The sequence below is a fragment of the Phyllostomus discolor genome, chromosome 14 (genome assembly GCF_004126475.2).
Source record: "Phyllostomus discolor isolate MPI-MPIP mPhyDis1 chromosome 14, mPhyDis1.pri.v3, whole genome shotgun sequence".
Lineage (NCBI taxonomy): Eukaryota > Metazoa > Chordata > Mammalia > Chiroptera > Phyllostomidae > Phyllostomus > Phyllostomus discolor.
Genome location: NC_040916.2, coordinates 27469039 through 27486797, shown reverse-complemented (window position 1 = coordinate 27486797; position 17759 = coordinate 27469039). Strand labels below are relative to the sequence as shown.

General features: G+C 67.5%; 1 protein-coding gene across 1 annotated transcript; it reads right to left on the bottom strand.

Annotated features, from left to right (window-relative positions):
* Positions 1-294: 294 nt before the first annotated feature.
* On the bottom strand, positions 295-15837 carry NECTIN4 (nectin cell adhesion molecule 4). The gene is made up of 10 exons (XM_036015791.1): positions 15638-15837; positions 13249-13781; positions 6076-6435; positions 4473-4763; positions 3497-3617; positions 2513-2661; positions 2203-2362; positions 1798-1873; positions 1460-1534; positions 295-1112 (listed from the first exon to the last, which is right to left on the bottom strand). Exons 1-10 carry the CDS (start codon positions 15835-15837, stop codon positions 888-890), a joined length of 2190 nt encoding a protein of 729 aa, XP_035871684.1. The 3' UTR covers positions 295-887.
* Positions 15838-17759: the final 1922 nt, after the last annotated feature.

The window sequence follows — 17759 nt, the reverse complement described above, 5'->3', positions numbered from 1 at the left end:
TTTCCCCAACAAGCGAACCAGGAACCCTCGGCACCAAGTCCCAACAACCACCCACAGGGCACAGGCCACTGTGGACACCGCTAAGAAAAGAGGAGCCCAGGGGACCCAGGACAGACCCTGCCCCCAAAGTCACAACCCCGGTGGACACCTCCAACCCCACCGGCTCCAGGTCCCCCCCAGAGAGGCCACCTGGGCTCAGGTGCCCAGAACGAGCCTCCCTCAGACCCCCAGGAAGTCAGTCCCGGGGTCTGGGCTGTGCCCGGCTCCCACACAGACTGGCCTCGCTTGAGGTGGAAGCGACTTCATACAAATCAGAAGTCTGTTTAAGTCCTTTTCTTCTCAAAGTGTTCAGAACGTTGGTCCTCGAAGGGAGCGTGTCCGTGCAGCAGGCCCCGGGGCCGGCAGAGGGCAGGGGGCGGCTTCTGCAGCGGCGGGAGTCCCCACGCGCCCTCGGTGCCCAGTGTGGGAGCCCAGCTCCCCACTCGGGAGGCCAGGTTCCAGCCCCAGCGGTGCCCGCACACCTGGGGATGCCCGCCGTCTCCGCCTCCGTCTCCAGCCTCTGCGTCACTAATACTGCTCTGGGGTCTGAAGCAAACGCCCGTGTTCGCAGGCGGAGGTCACACAGCCACGCACACAGCACTCGCCACGCTGCGTCCCGGGCACGGCCACCCTCCACGCACTCCCCCGGCCGACACTCGCACACGCACACACACACACACGCACTCAGTGACCTGCACGCACGGCGCAGGGACGCAGCCAAGGGCCGCCCCGGCACCAGAGCCGGGGCCGGAGGGAAAGGTCGAGCAGTCCGTGGGGCGGGGGGGCCCGGGAGAGGGGGGCGCCCCCACGTCGGCAGAGGAGGCCCGGCCCGGGGGGGCGGGCCTGGGTCAGACCAGGTGCCCCCGCCCGTTGATGTAGATGCCGTTGCCCGTGGGCTTGGCCCGCAGCGTCCCGTTCTCCTGCACAAAGTGGCTCATGGCCTGCTTGATGCCTTCGTCGCCGTCCTCCTCCTCCTCCGCCCGCTCGGAGCCCGGGGACAGCAGCTCGGTCTGCGTCTCTATCTCCCTCACCGTGGTCAGCGTGGAGTAGCTGCGGCCCTCCGGCTCCTCGCTCTGCAGACCGAGGGCGGGGGCGTGTCAGGGGCCGCAGCCGGGCAGTCGGCCCCAGGGGCCCGCAGGGGCAAGGCGGGGTCGGAGGTCAGGCCCAAGCAGGGGTCAGGGGTCGAGACCGTCTAGGAGGCACAGGGGGCCCCAGAAGGAGCTGGGAGCAGGTGTTGGGTTGGGGACTCGGGGGCAGCAACAGCGACAGAGGCAGAGCAGGGGCGTGGGGCTGGCGGCCGGAGCCGGGCTGAGGCGAGGCGAGCGGGTCAGGAGGAGAGGGGCCTTGGACCCGGCCCACGGGGAGCAAGAGGGGGGCCTGAGGAGCGTGGCGGGGACACCGGTGGGGCCGGGGGCCTCACCATCACAGAGCAGCTACTGTTGTCCTTGAGACTATCGGGGTGGCCCTCGGCTCTCAGCCCTACACTCTCCTCCGGCTGCGGGGGCCCGGACATGGGGGAGGAGTCAGGACAGGGCTCGGCCTCTTCACACTGGCCTCCACCAGCCTCCTCCCGGACCACCGTCCCCCAGTTCCCCAGCCCCAGCCTGGGATCGGTGCTCACGGTGGCTTCCCTTGGAGCCCAGGAGATGCAAAGCAGGGGAGGCACCCCACAAAAGCACCCTGGCCCAGCCCCCGCTGGGAGTCAGTGGCCAGAGGGCCGTGCTCCTGGTCAGCAGCGGGGGAGGAGGGGGCACATACCTGGCTCCGGGGGTCCCCGTGGTGGGAATGCATCCTCCGGATGGAGTTCTCCCTGGTCAGGGTCAGCTCCTCCTCGCTGGGAAAGACACCAGTGGGTCAGGAGCAGAGGGTCGTGGGGGCCCCCCCCAGTGAGCCCCGCCACTGGGACACGAGGCCGTGGGGTGGTGCTGTCCCTGGCGTGTGACTGAGTGGCCGCAGAGTGCGTGTGGACGTGCAGGAGCGAGCACGCGCAGACACCCGGGCGGGCCTGCGGATCCTCATCCCGCCCCGGTCTCGGCTCCGAGCTCCGTCTCACCTCCCGAAAGCCTGCCCCCACCCCCACCCGCTGGTCCGTCAGCTCCCCCTCCCTGGCCCCAGCCCACCCTCTGCTGGCCCCTCTGTGCCCCCCGAGCAGCCAGGACTCACAATTTCTGGGTCATCTGCTGGGCCTTGCGCCGGTGGTACAGCGACATCAGCAGCACCACCACCACCAGCAGGCACAGCAGGAGCGCCGCGATCACGCCCACCACCACCACCGAGGCGGACACCACATCCACCTGCTTCCCCGTGGTCTCCTCGGGGTCTGCTGCTGGGGACAGGCCGCCGTCTGAGCTGGACGCTCGGGTCCCGACGCCCCCCCACCACTGTCCGCACGAAGCACACCCAGCACCACCCCACAGGCCACGGTCCCACCCTCCCCGCTGGCTCCAGCCCCCACACCTGCCCCGGGGCTTACCGGCGACCTCCACGGTGACCCGAGAGTCCCTGGAGGACAGCGCGTTGCTGACGTGGCAGACGTACACGCCGCTGTGCTCGGGGGCCAGCGGGGGGAAGCCCAGGGTGCCCCCTTCCACGTGAGCCCCGCTCGGCAGAGGCCCGTCCAGCCTGGAGGGTGGGGGAGCCGATGGGTGCCGGCCGGCCGGGCGGGCCAAGGCCGCCGCCGCCCGACAAGCCCAGACGGCCCTGCACCGCCCTCCCGCCTGTCGTCACCGCGCCAGGGCTGTTCCCACGGTGCCCCTCCCTCCCCCAGGCAGGCCTGGGCAGAGGCCCCCTCCCCCCCGCCGCCCAGCCTGACCCGGGCACCCCCCACACACGCGTGCCGTCCCACGAGCTCCCGCAGGCCCCGAGTCACCCGGCCCGGGGCACCAGGTACCCGGGGCGTGGCGTCTGCACAACGGGACACTTCATGCCGCCTGGGACCCGGCGTGCTTGGAAAAAGGGACCGGGGCCGCCCCCTCGGGCCGCACACCGCAGCCAGGGCAGAGCCCCGGGCACAAAGCTGCGCACCCATCACGGCCCCCACATGTGGGCCCCACCCTCCCGAGTCCCCGGGCAGCAGACCCTGGAGAAGGCCAAGCCCTCCCTCCGTGAGGGAACGGGCAGAGGTGGGGGCGGCCATAGGAGTGTGGGTTTAACAGCAGCTCCAATCAGGTATCGCTTTGTCTTGCCCACTTCAGGAAGCTACATACATGTATGCAACATTAATATTTCAGTGCTTCAGCATTCAAAAGTTAGAAAAAAAAAGCCAAGGTCTTTATTAGCTTATTCTGGGTACAAGCCAGGAGCATTTAACGACCATGTGTGTTCTTGTGTTGGTCTGAATGTGCACCCCAGTTTATCTGGGGCTCAGAGTATGTTGTCCCAGCCCATAATGAGGACACGCCAGCCTTAGAGGGAAGGACCCTGGTCCCCTGCGAGGCCGCGAGGCCCAGGCCCTTACCGGGTCCAGTTGTAGGAGGGAGGGGGCTGCCCTTCACTCAGGCACTTGAGCGTAGCGCCTTCTCTGCCCACCTGCCACAGCTTCCGGTCTTCCAGGCCCCTCACGGAGGCCTCGGCAAGGACTGGGTGGGAGGCGGGAGGAGAAACACGGGAACGACGGCTTTGAGCTTGCTGTGCCTCGAAAGGCCCCCACGCCAGGCCCCACCCTGCCTGGAAGGGCCCCCTGCAACCTCTGCTTCCTCCCCGTCGCGCCAGCCCCACTGCCGGCCGCTCGTTGCTGGCAGAGCCTCACCACAGACCCTGCCCTCTCAGGGCTCAGAGAGTCCACAGTGGCTGCCCCTCAGGGCCTCCTCCGCATGCCCCTGCTGGCCCCCAGGGTGCCCAGCAGAGCTGGAGCTCAACAGTCCGACTGCTCCATTCGCCTCCTTAGCAAACGTCGGTCGAGGACCAGCTTTGTGCCAAACGCTGGGTTGGCAGCAGCAGCAACCCGTGGCCTCCCCCACAGGCGCGAATGCAACGCAGGGAAACACCTGTGGTTCCCTGGGCGCCTTGCCTGCACCTTCCCTGCACCTAGCGGGGCGCCCTGCACTCCCGGTTCCTAATTCCCACTGGAGCCCTGGAAGCGGGGTGACTGCACTCCCAGCCTAGGGAGGCCGAGGGGCAGCTGGTAAGCCGCAGCGCCCGGGCAGCTCCCAAGGCTCCCTCTGGACCCAGTTGCAGGTTGACGCGTGGCTCTCCCAGCAGCCCTGTGAGGCAGGCGACTGCCTTTGTCAGGAGCGGGGCACTGCAGGTGGGAGAGGCCCGCGGCCCTCTGGGGCGGCCCGGCCCGGCCCGGCCCTCCCCGCGCGGGCTGGCGTTCTCTCAGCCACGTGTCACGGCCCCGGGACCCTGCCAGCCGGCCTGGTACGACTCGGGGTGTCCCAGTGTCTCGCCCATTTTCTTGATGCCCGTGGGGCCCCCGGGCCCCCAGCACTCACAGGCCACTCGGAGGACGTGGGTGATCCTCTGGTCCTGCAGCAGCCCCGGGTGCGACACCACGCAGGTGAGCGGCTGCCCGTTCATGCTGCGGCTGGGCACCAGGTGGAACTCGGAAGTGACCGCGGCCGAGCGGGAGTGTGCGAAGGAGCGGTTGTACATGGTGCCCTTGACCTCCGTGTCCCAGGTCACGGTGGGGGCCGGGCTGCCCTCCGCTGTGCAGGAGGCGGCCAGCGTCAGGCCCTGGCCCTCTTCCAGCGCTGGGCCGGGGTTCAGTGAGGGCAAGGGAGGCACTGCGGACAGACAGACGGACAGGAGGCGTGGTCACACAGAGGCTGCTCCACCGGCCAGGCAGCCCCGCCCCTCCCCGCTCAGCCCCTCTCCTTGCGCCCAGAAAGATACCAGAGGAGTGGTGGGATTTGGTGTTTTCTACAATAAGCTGGGCCATTTTTGAATGAAAACAATGAAGTAATTTAAAAACAAACCAGATCACATGTATATAATAACAATAATAACAATAATAGGCGTCATTTATTAAGCACTTGCTATACGCCCAGCATTATGCTAACTGCTTCACGAATGTCATCTCGTTTAGCCCTGCCAGCACACCACTGAGCTGCACAGAGGCCACCGTCCCTGGTCCGGAGGTGGGGGCGGGGGCTCGGGGGGGCTGAGGGACGTGTCCCTAGACCCTAGACCAGCAGCTCCCGGAGCCGAGGCCTAGGTCATGTGCGCGTTTCTTGGCAGGGCTGGTGGGTGGAGGGGCAGACGCCAGCCTTCCCCGACTTCGTGCGGGCAACAGCCCCAGGACAGAGTGGGGAGACCTCGCTCAGCCGTAGGTCTAGGGCTTCCCTTGACCGCACCTGCCCACAGGGCCAGGTGACGCTTTCAAGGACAGCGGCGGCTCCGACCGCACGCACTGAAGCTCCAGATCAAACGGCACTGGCCCTACCTGGTCATATCTGGGCCTGCACGCCCGCTGGAGGGAGGCTTTGAAAGGGAGTCTTTAAATGTCGTGGAAACCAGTAAGTTCAGCTTGGAGAGGAGAGTTGGGTGGGGCGGGAGGAAGGCCTTCTGCTCTCTCTCTCTTTTTTTTTTTTTTTTGAGAGAGAGATTCTCGTATGTGCCCTGATCTACGTGGAACCTGCAACCTTGGCGAGTCAGGGACCATGCTTTAACCAGCTGCGCCACCAGGCTGGGGTCTCCGCTCTTTGCAATGTGGGCCGCTGGGCAGTCGCCCGGTCCCAGCCACAAGGAGGTGGGACAGGCCCGGGAAGGCATCGGGGCGTGCTTGGAGGCTGGGGAGGGGGCGGGCTGGGGCACAGGTGAGAGAGAACCAGCGGGCTGCCGTGTTGCCCCACAGGTTGGAAGAGACCGAGGGGCAGGTTTCAGGTCAGCGGGAGGAAGCGCTGCTGACGAAGGGGTTCTTCCCCAAGGCTGACCCGGCTGAATCAAGTCGCTGGGGTCACCTGGAGGTTGCGGGGGGGCGGGGGGGGGATGGGCTGCGCGAGGCGCCCTCAACCTCCGCTGCTACCCCACCTCTTACTCCTGCGCCCGCCCCGCCCCCGCAGGCGCCCTGGGGCCTCCGCCCGGCAGCGCGCTTACCCAGCACTCGGAGCTTCAGCTGCGCCTGGAAGCTGCCGGCGGGGAAGGTGCTCACGCGGCATTCGTACTCGCCCTCGTCCGCCTGCACCGCGTTCCGCAGCAGCACCGCGCCGTCCAGGGGGTTCCGCGGCGGCGGCGGCTGCTCCACGCGGCCCTCGTAGCCCGGGCTCACGTGCAGCCCGTACTGGGCGTGCAGCAGCGCCAGCTCCCGCAGGCCCTCGCCCCCGTCCAGGCGCACCCAGGCCACCTGCGCCACCTGCTCGTCGGGGTCGCCTCGGTAGAAGCAGGGGAGCCTCGCGTCTTGACCCAGCACCACGGTCACCAGGTCCGCGCTCTCCAGCGCGCCCGCCGCGCCCCGGCCTGCAGGGGCAGAGAGACGGCCAGGGTTAGGGGGCCCCGCCGGGCCGGAGAGGGAGGGGGCGGGGGCGCATCCTGAGGATGACAGTGAGGGGGGCCCTTGGGGCCATTACCTCACTAGCACCACAACCACAGGGCATTCCCAGCAGGTAGGCGTTATCATCACATGCAACAACTGAGGAAACCCTGACCGGGGAGGAAAGGACTTGCCTGAGGCCACGCCCAGGAGGAGTGAAGCGTCACATGCTCCCCTGCCCGGGGTGGGGGCTGCGACCGACCCAGGGGAGACCTGGCCTCTGCCCTCAGGGCGCTGGGGGTCCTGTGGGGGGGGGGGCACCACGGACAAGCCTGTCCCACCCAGGGGAAAAGAGCGCCTGCGGGAGGTGTGGCCGGGAGCCGAGGCCACAGCAAGGGCCTGGGTGTGTGGGCAGAGCCCACCCTGCAGAGCATCCTTCTCGAGGCTTGAAGAGGACGCCTGGATTCCCAGAGAGAGGAAGGTGTCCTGCGTGGGGGGGGGGGGCCTGGAGGCCGCGGGAGAGGAATGAGCAAATCCCCCCAGACGGGAAGGCCGGCCGCAGGTCGTGGAGGCTCAGGGCAGATGCGCCGTGGGCGACAGGGTCCGCCCGGGAGCTGCAGCCAGAGGACTAGGAGGCGGGGACAGCCCAGGCGGCGGGTGCACCCGTGGGGCACAGCAAGCGGCACTCAGGGGCGGCCCTGCAGCCCCGTCGGCAAGGAGGGCCCCTCTCCGGCCCCGTGACAGCGCAGGTGGGGGCAGACAGGGGCCCAGGTGGGGCAGCCCTGACTCAGTGCCCTGCGAGGAGGGGCCAGGCGGGCCCCTGGCTGGTGGGTGGCGGGGAGAAGGGGCAGTTCCTGGGAGAAACTCGGCAGGACCATCACTGCCCGGGAAGAGAGACGACGGGCAGACCCAGACGCGATCCACACCCCTGCCGTGCGGCCCTATTCCCACGGCCCTGCCCGGGACGCCCTCCTCTCTCTCGGGTGGCTGCTGCTCACCCCAGTGGACGCCTCCTGGAGCCCACCCCCACCCCACTGTGGGCGCAGGCTGCTCACTGCCACCCCTGCAGCGGCTCCCCCGCCCCCGCCACACACACACACACACACACACACACAGCGCTTCATCCCACGGGCTGTGCCTGCCGCTCCCACCAGCTGAGCTCCTCAGAGTGGAAACTGGGTCTCACTTCGCTCTCGGAGCTCGTGGCCTGCATCTGGCCCAGAATAGGCCGCTGTCGGGCCACCGGGTGAGCGATTACGTGCGGGAGCGAGAGACAAGCAGAAGGTGGGCAGGGGCATCGAGGAGGAACCAACAGCCTCGCTGGGCTGGGCAGGGAGGGGTGGGCAGGGCAGCCTTTGACAGGAGGGGCCGGTTAGCTGGGTTTGCTGCAAGGGAACCAAGAAGGGGGTGGACAGGGCAGGCATGGGGTGGAGGGGACAAAGGCGCCCCCCCCCCGGTGGGTCAGAGGGTCCTGGTGAAGCAGAGCCTGGGGCAGAGGGAGGGTCCCCGCAGCCCTGCTTGCACGGGGTGGGGGCTGCTGGGGGAGGAGGCTGCCGGGAGCTGGGAGGGCCCCGGAAGGGCCGGGACAGACCTGCAGGGCTGGATGCCAGGGCCCTGAGCCGCCCGAGTCGGCGTGGGTCCCACCCAGCCCAGCCCAGGAGTCCAGCAAACCACGTGCGCCCTCCCCAGCACCTCCCGTCCACCCCGGAGGGGGCAGGGCCGCCAGGTGAGACCGGGGGGGGTGGCCACAGGTAGGGGCTTCCTGCACCTCGCCCTCTGCTTCCCACGCCGCCGTCTGCGCCAGCCACCGGGACCCGAGCCCGGCCCCAGCGGGACACTGGAGCCCCGGGAGGACGACTTCCAGGGTGGCGCCCGAGTGTGCTTGTCATGCACACCCCGACACTTGACAACCACCTGCCCCCAGCTGGTCCCCCACACTCTCCCCCAAATCAGTCCCTAGGGCACGGCGGCACGGAGCAGCGAGCGCACGCCTGGCCCCACCCTCGGGTCCCTGCCGGTGAGCCCCCGAGACCCACGTCCCCAGGGACCAGCCCAGACTTTGCAGTGAGGCGCCCAGGGCAACGGGGGCGGTGCCTCTGGATTTCTCCCACAGCCCCTTGCCCCAAACCCGGTATTTGGGGGAAGCACCTCAGCTCGTGGTGACACCCGCCTCCACACACGCACACACGTGGAAGAAGGGAGCCTGGGCTCGGGTGGAACCAGAGCAGCCAGAACGGCCTCCCCTCCCCCGCCCAGGGCCTTCCCGGTGTCAGCACGATGATGTCACCAGCGCGCAGGAGACACGCTGCCTGCCCGGTGAGGTCACGGTGCGGGCCAGGCCCACCACCCTCCCCCCGCGCCTGTTTGCTGAGGCTGGTGGACTCTGCTGGCAGGCCCTCCGCCCTCTGACCCCCCAGCCCTCCACCCCGCAGCCCCAGGACGCTGGTCAGGAGCCGTGGTGATTCAGACCTGCTTCGGAGCCACAGCCGCCACCAGCCACACCTTGCGCAAGGAGGGAACAGGCCCGACTGGCCGGACGGGTCCCTGCCCAGCTTCCCGCACCCGGGCCAGGCCCCCACGCCAGCCTGCTCCCAGACGGGCCCTCGGTCCCCGGCTGCCACTGGCTGGCGGTTCCCCACCCTGAGCTTGGCCCCAACTTCCCCGTGTGTGAGAGGCCCGCTGGCCTGTGGCCTCAGGAGGGGAAACTGAGGCTGACAGCTTCAGAGAGTGTCTCTGGGGAAGGAACCTCTTCCTTACAAGGGGTCTGTCCCCATCGGCATCCCCTGAGGGTGCAGTGGGGGTCAGCAGGGAGGGAGTGTGAGTTCTGGGGGCCTGGGCGCGGGCCGCGGGTAGAGCCTGGGGCTCTCTGGCTGGTGCCCACACACTGCAGCCGCTGCCTCGCCTGCGGGGGGCGTGCTGCCCGGGAGGGTCCCGTCTGACCTTCCGGAGGGTGTGTGTGCCTGTCTGTGCCCAGGGAGCCGCTCCGGGCGGCTGGGCGTGTGGGTGCGGGGCCCAGGACTCTGCGCGTGGCGGACACTCGGGGTCCCTGTCTCAGCTGTCGAGGTCGGCGGTGCGGGGCTCCGGGTCTGGCCGCAGCACCTCCCCGGCCGCCCTCCCACCTCAGCCCAGGGTGCAGGCAGAGTCGGCTCAGGCGCAGACACCCAGAAACGAGGTCGCCGTCCCCCCAGGTGACGGGGAGTTGCCATCGAGGGCTCCCCGACAGAACGGAACAGAACGAGACCGCGCTCGGCCCTGCCCCTCAGGTCCTCACTGGGACTCGTCCCCCCGAGCCGCCAGCTGCTCCCCGGGCCCCCAGCACCTCTGGCCCCACAAGGGCTCCTCTGCAGCCACTACGGGAAAATCCGCTCTGTCTCCAGGTCCCCGAGAAGGTCCTCGGGCGTGGGTGTGGCGGAAGGGAGCACCCCGCCTGGGGCTGGGGCTCCTCACCATGAACCCTCCCCTCCCCTCAGCACACAGCCACAACCTCCCCCACAGAGGGTGGGGAGACGACGCAGGTGAGGCTGAAGTGAGAAGGCACCTGGAGGGGCCCTGAGGCCCCCCATCCAGGACAGGTGACACGAAAAAGCCGTTCTCCTTCCCCCTCCCGCACTGCCGTGGCCCTGGAGTGCTGAGGGCCTCTGGAAACTCGGAGCCTCTCACTCCGGCTGCACCCACCTCCCTCCCTCACCCCCCATTGTCCTAAGCCCCCCAGCTTAGTGAGAGCTTCCCGATCCGGGCAAAGCGCCCACCCACTGATTAGAGTCTGGGGGGGGCCACACGGATCGCAGAGAACAATGGGGCAGGGCAGGCCTGGAGGCAGCTCCGCTCTGGCCCAGACGCACAGATAAGTCCCCTAAACCCCCCGGAGCCAGTCTGAGCCCGGCTGAGTCACCCAGCAGCCACACTGTGGGTGGGAGACCCAGGATTCAACTTCTCCCAAACTCCCGAGATCCTAGCCACCCCTCAAATCCTGCCAGCCACCCCCCAAGTGTGGCCAGCTCTTCCCCCGCTCAGCTCTCAACTCATACAGATTGTAAAGGCACGGGGGGGGGGGGGGGGGGGGGCGGGGCAGGGGGCAGAGAACTGTGGGGAAGGCTGGGGCTGAGCTTCCTGCCCCTCCCTCACAGCCCTCCTGCAGGGGCTGGCTGCCCCAGGTCTAAAGGTCACCTTCTCCGTTTCAGCTCCGTTCTGCTGAGCTCCTCACCTTCCCTCCTGACTCATCTCCCACCTTCCCCACCCCTCCCCTCCGCCTAAATCTGGGGCAGAAATGGCTGTGTGGGCCTGGCTGCTGCGGCTCAGCGGATCGTGAACTGGAAGGTCACCAGTTTGATTCCCAGTCAGGGCTATGCCCGGGCTGCAGGCCAGGTCCCCAGAGGGGGCACCCGAGGCAGCCAGCCTAGGTATTCCTGGGACAGTGGGCTCTGCTGCACCCTCTCTGTGGCAGGGTCCGTCCCCTAGCACAGCCCCTGAAGCACCAGGGTGGGACGGAGGTCCCTGGGGCCACGGGGCTGCTCCGGGTCTGGGTACATCCTGCAGGGAAGGGCCTGCCCCCCCGCCCCGCCCCCCCCTGTGTAACAGCAGTAGAAAACCAGGGATGGCCCCTCCCTTTCTAGGAAACCAACCCAAACAAAAGGCTGGTCCTCATCCCCAGAGCACAGACCTCAGAATTCAGAGAACCCCTCACCCTCTGACCCCGGGGGTCCAGCTGGGGCCCGAAGAGCCAGGGAGAAGACCCTGCCGGAGGGGTGCCGGGGTGCCGGCAGGCTTGGGGGGGAGGAGGAGGGGACCTCACCCGGAAGCTCGTCCCATTACAGAGAAACAAAGAGCTGCGTGCTGCGCCTCCCAAGCACACTCCTCTCCCCGCCAGGGGTGGGGCAGGGCCCCGGGGCGCAGCGCTCTCCTGGCCCCGCAGTTGGGGGTGCGACGTGCTGAGGCAGAAGGTGGTGGTGCCTGGGGAAAGCTGGCCTCGGTCCCCACTCAGAGATGCAGCCGGGCCGCCCCCCTTTGTCACCGCAGCCAGACTGACCTCCCGGCTGGACACTCCCACACACAGGCTCTCCGAGCTGGGAAGCCATGGAGACCATCAGGTCCTGCCTCTGGCTGTCTTAGGTGCCCCCGGCCCCCTAACAGATTAATAGCTGAACTGGGGCCAGAGCCCAAGGCCTTTTCAGGGGCAAGAAACAGTCCAGCTTCCCGGGAGCCACTGAGGAGATGCCTGAGCACAGAAAAGCTGGACGACGGGGGTAGCAGTGTGAGGGGCCCCGCTGGTGCTCGGGCCGGGGCCTGAGGTTTGCACCCTGGCCCTCGGGGCGCCCGCCAGCCCTGTGTGTGTGACAGCACTGTGGTGCCTGGCTGGGCACCAGCCTGCAGGACCGTCATGGGGCCAGGCTGTCTCCCTGTCCACAGCCCCCTTCCGCCAGGCACTGGGCAAGGTCGGGGTGATGCCCTCCCTGGAGGGGGCCTCCTCTCCCCTTCCCCTGGCTTCTGTTAGGAAGAACAGCTCTGTGCCGTGGAGAAAGACTCCAGGGACCCTGCCCTGCCACAGGCATTTGTCCTGGACTCAGAGGGCTCGGAGCCGGCAGACCCGGCGGTGACCGGCAGGGCTCCCTGGCCGGCCTGCGTCTCCGTCTCCCTTCTGTCCAGCGCAGGAGCTGCAGCTGCGAGCTCTTTGATCCCGGCTGAGTCCTGAGACTCAGCATCTCCACTCCTGAGTGTGGGCAGGTCCTGCAGGAGAGCGGCTGAGGCCCTGGCCCCGGCAGCTGGGCCCCGCCCTCCTGGCCTGACCCAGTGAGGAGGGTAGTCTGGGGAATGGAGCTTAGGATGTGGGGAGCAGGGGCCAACCGCCTTTCAGTTTTAAGATCGGAGGAGAGCAGCCCCACCGCCTGCACGTCCAGCCCTTGACAGCTTTGGCTGGGGACAGGGCGGGGACGATGCTGGCCCCACCGGACAACCAGGCTGCTCCAAGGACTGGGAGTCAAACTGTCCTATGAGCAGGTCCCCAGGCCCCCAAGGGGGCTGCCTCCGCTACTCATCACCCTGGGCACGGCCCACGCAACCCCACCGGGGTCTCCTTGGGCGCAGCATGCACTCTGCCCCCATCTGAAGATCAGGAATCCCGCTCACTTATATGTGCTTTCCATACACCAGACAGCAGCAATACACGGCATCTGACTCAGACAATGGGGAGCAGGGACGAACTGGAGGGAACCACACCTAGCTAGACAGGGTTCCCTACCCCAGGTCCCCCATCGTCTGAGGAATCACCTCATGAGCCCGCCATGCCTCTAACAATGAGTCCAGGGAGAGTGAGGGGCCGTACCCCCAAACAGGTGCCTGGTGCTGGGACCCTGGGATGTCGCGGGCAGAGGAGAGACGCCCTGTCCTCCGTCTGGGCATCGGGCATCCTGCACTCCCTCCTGTGACTGTGGACCAGCTCAGCCTGAGTCAGCCTGGGCGCCAGTCAGCAGCTCCAGGCCCAGCGGGGAGGGGAGGGCCACTCCCAGAGACCCCGAGTGGAGGGTCCCCTGTCCCTCCACACTGGTCCCCTCCTCCCTTTCCCCCCACCCCCGAGGCAGCTCCAGCCTCGGCAGCAGTCATCAGGGCCCCCAGACGTGGTGGCCTGGCCCAGGGCAGGAGGGGACACCGAGGGGAGCTGGCCTGGCCCTTCTGGGGGCGCGACCGGCAGCCGGGGTGGGAGAGCGAGTGGGTCTCGGTGCAGACTCGTGGGAGGGAGGGCGTGGGTGCCTGCACACCCAGCCCGGGCTCAGCAGCGAGGGTCCCGGCGGCTCCGGGAGGCCTACCTGTGAGCGACGCCAGGAGCAGCAGCGGCAGCCAGAGCTCAGGCCCCCACATGTCGGCTCCCAGGGACAGGGGCCTCGGTCCAAACGCAGACCTGCCCAGCGTTTCCGAAGGTCCGCCGAGTGCTCCCTGGGAGCCGGCTCGGGAGCTGGAGAGGGCGCCGACCCGGAGGCAGCGGGAGTCGCAGAGTCCTCGGGCGCCCGCGCACCCGCCCGTCCCTCGGGGGCTCCTGCGGGGGGACCCGGCCCGTTCTGCCCACCCCACTGCGGTTACCCCAAGGAGCCGTGGTCGGAGCTCTGCGCTCCCCCAGAGCTTCTTCCCACGCTGTGGCCAACAACTACGGTAGAAACCTGGGAACCTGCTCAGCAGGTCAGAACAGGTGCGTCTCTGGGGGCTGGGCCTGGCACGGAGACGCAGAGCCACCGCCCCCACGGCCCGGGCCAGCTGATGGGTGCTGGGGAGGGAGGGGAGGGGCTGGTGGGGTGGGCTCCCACCGTCAGCTCCGGGCTTCAGCTGGCAGTGTGTGTGGACGGGGCTGTGGAGAGAGGGGCAGGGCAAGGGGGGGGACGGGGAGGGCAGCAGCAGGCCCTTGTGGCCCCAGGAGGGAAGGAGGTGCGGGTAGGAGGAATAAGGCTCTTGTGGGTGGAGAGGAACCTAAGCACCCCACACCCTGCCAGCCTTGCTGCCTTCCCGGGGCCTTAGCATCCCCCCAGTCTCCTGGGGGGGCAGGTGGGGGGGGGGCTCAGCTTTGGAGGCCCAGACTCAGGGACGGGCAGAAGTGGGGACAGCCCCAGCCCCGTCCCTAGTCCCTCAGATGAGAAGCAGCCGAGAGAACAGAGGGGGTTGCTTGCAGGAGGACCTCTCCGGGCCCACTCAGACGCCGTGTCTCCGAGGCGGGAGGCCACTTCAAAGACCCCTAAGAAGGAACCTGAGGGGCCCGCACCCCACCCCTAGGGAGGAGACGCCAAGGGACTGACCGGAGTCAGCCCCCAGGTCCCTGGCCTCCCCAGCGGGGCATCGTCTGGGCACACCTTCCTGTTACCTGGCCAGGAGTCCCACAGGTGCAAGGGGTCCCTTCCCACCATCTCCACGGTCACCTTGCCCATTTATCTCGTGATACTGGACCTCGAGAGGACGATCTTGATTTAAACCGTGTCCCCCCGCTCTCCCTTGGCCTCTGCTAGGCCCTTTATTATAGTTTGTGCACCTACATGCAATTTGTGTGCATCTTATCTCCTTAACTAAATTGTCAGCTTCAGCTCAGGCAGCACTGATTGAGGCCTGCTGTGTGCCAGGCAGCCAGCAGGTGTGTGAACCGAGGGACAGGACGACAGCTGTCGTCTGTGAACCAGAAAGTCAGTCATCCACGCCGGGCAGCCCCCAGCACACAAGGGACAGAAGACCTCGTCTTAAAGGCGCGAGTCCAGGACGGCAGGCAGGGGTGTCAGGACGGAGACCCCTGGTCGGCAGCTGGGACCGGGCCCTTCCCTGCCCTGCACCAGGACCCCACTCCGGCCCTAGATCCCGGCTCCCAGCCGTGACCATGCAGTGGCCTCTTCCTCAAGGGAGCAAGGGCCAGGCGGGCTGCCCAAACTGCCCGGTTCCTGCCCACGTCCACCTTGGCGAGCCCCTCTCCTCTCAGGACTCGGGGTGGAGGGAGGGTTCCGGCTGGGGAGCGGCCGCACCCTGATGCTGCTTTGAGATCCCCGGTGGCAGGCAGGGGTGGGCAGGGCCGGGGGAATGGGAGGGGAGCACCCCACGTTATAATTACCACACGCTGGATCCTATCGCATGGTTCCAGAGCTGCTCTTCCCCTTCCCACGGACGCACCTCTCAGGCCCAGGAAACCCAGGGAAACCGAGGCACGGCCAGGGAAGCAGGCCCTGCGTCTCCATCAGCTTTCCTGCTCCTAGCACACCTGCGCCCCTGCCACAGTGCTGCTGGTCCAAGAGCCACCCCGGCCCCAGCCACACGGAGGGCAAATGGAGGTGGGACTCCACAGGTGGTGTGGAGGCCAGGAGGGACCATCATACTTTCACGGTCCCTGTACACAGCAGAGGTGGCCTTGGGGGAGGAGGGTCTTTCTCCCCCTCCCTCCATGTGCCCCCACCCCACCCCCTGAGCTGCAATCCAGTGCCTTGGGGCCTTGCTGGGGGGGGGGGGCAGGGACACGTCCTCATACTCAGGCCTTTGCGTCCTTTATCTGGGGGGAAGTCTGTGGAAGGCAGGTTCCAGGGTACGGGCTGCAAGGAATGCTGGCTGGGGAAGATTCCCAGAGCAGGGCCCCATCTCATCGAGCCCCATTCCCCTCATGCCTCCTCCCACCCTCCTCCCACCCACATTCCGGGCCCTAGAATGGGAGCAATTCACACCGGGTGGCATCTTCAGCACAGACGCTTGTCTGAGCGGCAGCCGGAGTGCCTGCCTGCATTCATCCACCCGGCGAGAGGGAGCACCGCTCGGTGCCAGTCCAGGGGGGTCGGGGCCTTGCGCCCGGCCCCCGCCCTCGGGGAGCGCTGGGTGAGCAGAGACAGCGACGGGAACCGCGCCTCCTGGTGTGCTCCCGGCGAGTGAGCGGCCCCCGCGTCCATCCTCAGCCGTGGGCACGGGTGCGGGTGCTCGTTAGCTGTGCGTGTCCCAGCACCCGCCTGTGGCCCCGCTGGCCCGTGGCAGCCACACACCTGAGCTAAACCGGTTGGAGTGGGTTATGCTGAAAGTTTTGTTTGTGTCAATGGGTCTTAGAGGTGAGTCAGGCAGGGCCGGGGTGGGGTGGGGTGGGGGGAGGAAGAGTGAGAGTGAGGGTCAGACCAGTGGGTGGCGGGCGGGAGGGGCTGGGTGTTGGGAGGGTGGGTTGGGGGCAGCGGGGCAAGCTCCCGGGTGAGTAACATCCTGTTTGTCTGTGGTGAGATCCCAGGTCAGAGGAGGGACACGGCTTCAGGAGACACAAGAGCAGTAGCACATCAGGGTGGAAGCAGCTGGATGTGCGTGGGCACGGACAGGTCTGCGGTCCCTCCTGTCCAGCGCTGCTCCTCAGCTGCTTGTCGCCTTGGCTTCTGCACTTCGTACAGAAGGGGCTGGGGTGCCGACTGGCATCGTAGTGGGAGACTAGGGATACGGGACTTGCTTCCATCCCCTAGGGGCCGCAGGCACCCATGGAGGGGCGGGGAGGGAACCCGTACAGGACACGGGATCCCAGCATCTTTTCCTCTGCTGAAAACACCTGTTCTCCCCTCAGGCCTGAGTGCCCCTGTGCTCGGTGTCAGGGTGACGCCCTATTCCCCACGGGACCCCATGTGCTGCGCAGCCACATCCTGCGGACGCCTCGATCTCCAGTTTCCAGCCCCTTCCTTAGTGACCACCACGGCTCCCGGGCACCTAACAGCATCCATCAGAGCTTCGGGGTGGAATCTGCAAAGGGCCCTAGAGCCAGGCAGAACCACCTGGGCAGCGGGAGGTGGCTGGACGGGACGCACAGGGCCCGGCTTCTCAGCCCAGGAGCGCTCTGAAAACAGTGTCACGAAGGTCAGGGGCCAGGCAGTGGGTGCAGAGGCAGGTGCCTTTATTCCTTGGTCCCGGACTCGGGCCAGGCTGGTGCTTTTAGGAGGCCCTAGGGAGAGGCCCTGGCTGGTCCCAGGCAAGAGTAGGGGCCCTCATGGAATCAAAGTCTCCCCAGTGGGGGCAGCAGCAGGAGACAACACAGTGAAGAGGAGGGGAAAGCAGAGGCGAGGCGGGTTCCTGTGGCCATGGTGACAGTGGATCCTGGGAGGGGCCCCATGCGGCGCTCCCTGCAGCCCGACTGTCCCCAAGGGGACATCCTGGGCTGGCACCAGGCCCTGCAGCTTCTCTGCTGGAGGTGGCGGGGCGGGCTCCTCTTCCAACCAGAGATGGCTCATCTGGCCCTCAGGTGCAGCCCCCCAGCCACCCCACCCGGCCCCCCAGGGGAAACCCCCTGGGGCCCCGAAATCCGGCTTCACTCCGGCTTCACCCCTGCACCAGACCTGGGGGTGGTGGGGCAGCTGCAGAGCACAGCAGGTCAGTAGGCAGTACAGGGCACTGCAGTGTAAGGAGAGTGACCCCACCCTGGGCAGCACCCCCTACATCCTAGGGCAGTGACAGATCGGAACCATGCTGCTGGGAGGTCAGCCAGCCACAAGCCTCAGGGAGAAGACTGGCTTTCAGACTTCAGCAGAAAGCATGAGAAGTTAGGGGTTTGTTAGACTTCCCCATGAACTGGGAAACAGGGTCCTCCATGTTGGACTCCAGCGAAGCGATGGCTGGCGCAGAGGCTTTCTCCGCTACGACGGAGCCGCGGGCTTAAGGCGCACATGGGGTGCCGGTCCCGGCAACCCTCCCGGTCCTCTGGCTGTGCCTCCTGAGCATCCCGCCCGCGCTGCCTTCTCGGACTGACGCAGGATCGAGTCAGGGCGGGCAAAGCCCGGCTGTGCTGCCGGACCGCTGGCCCACGCTGGCCACCTCTGCGGCTTGGGCCATCGAGGTGCAGAAACCGGAGGCC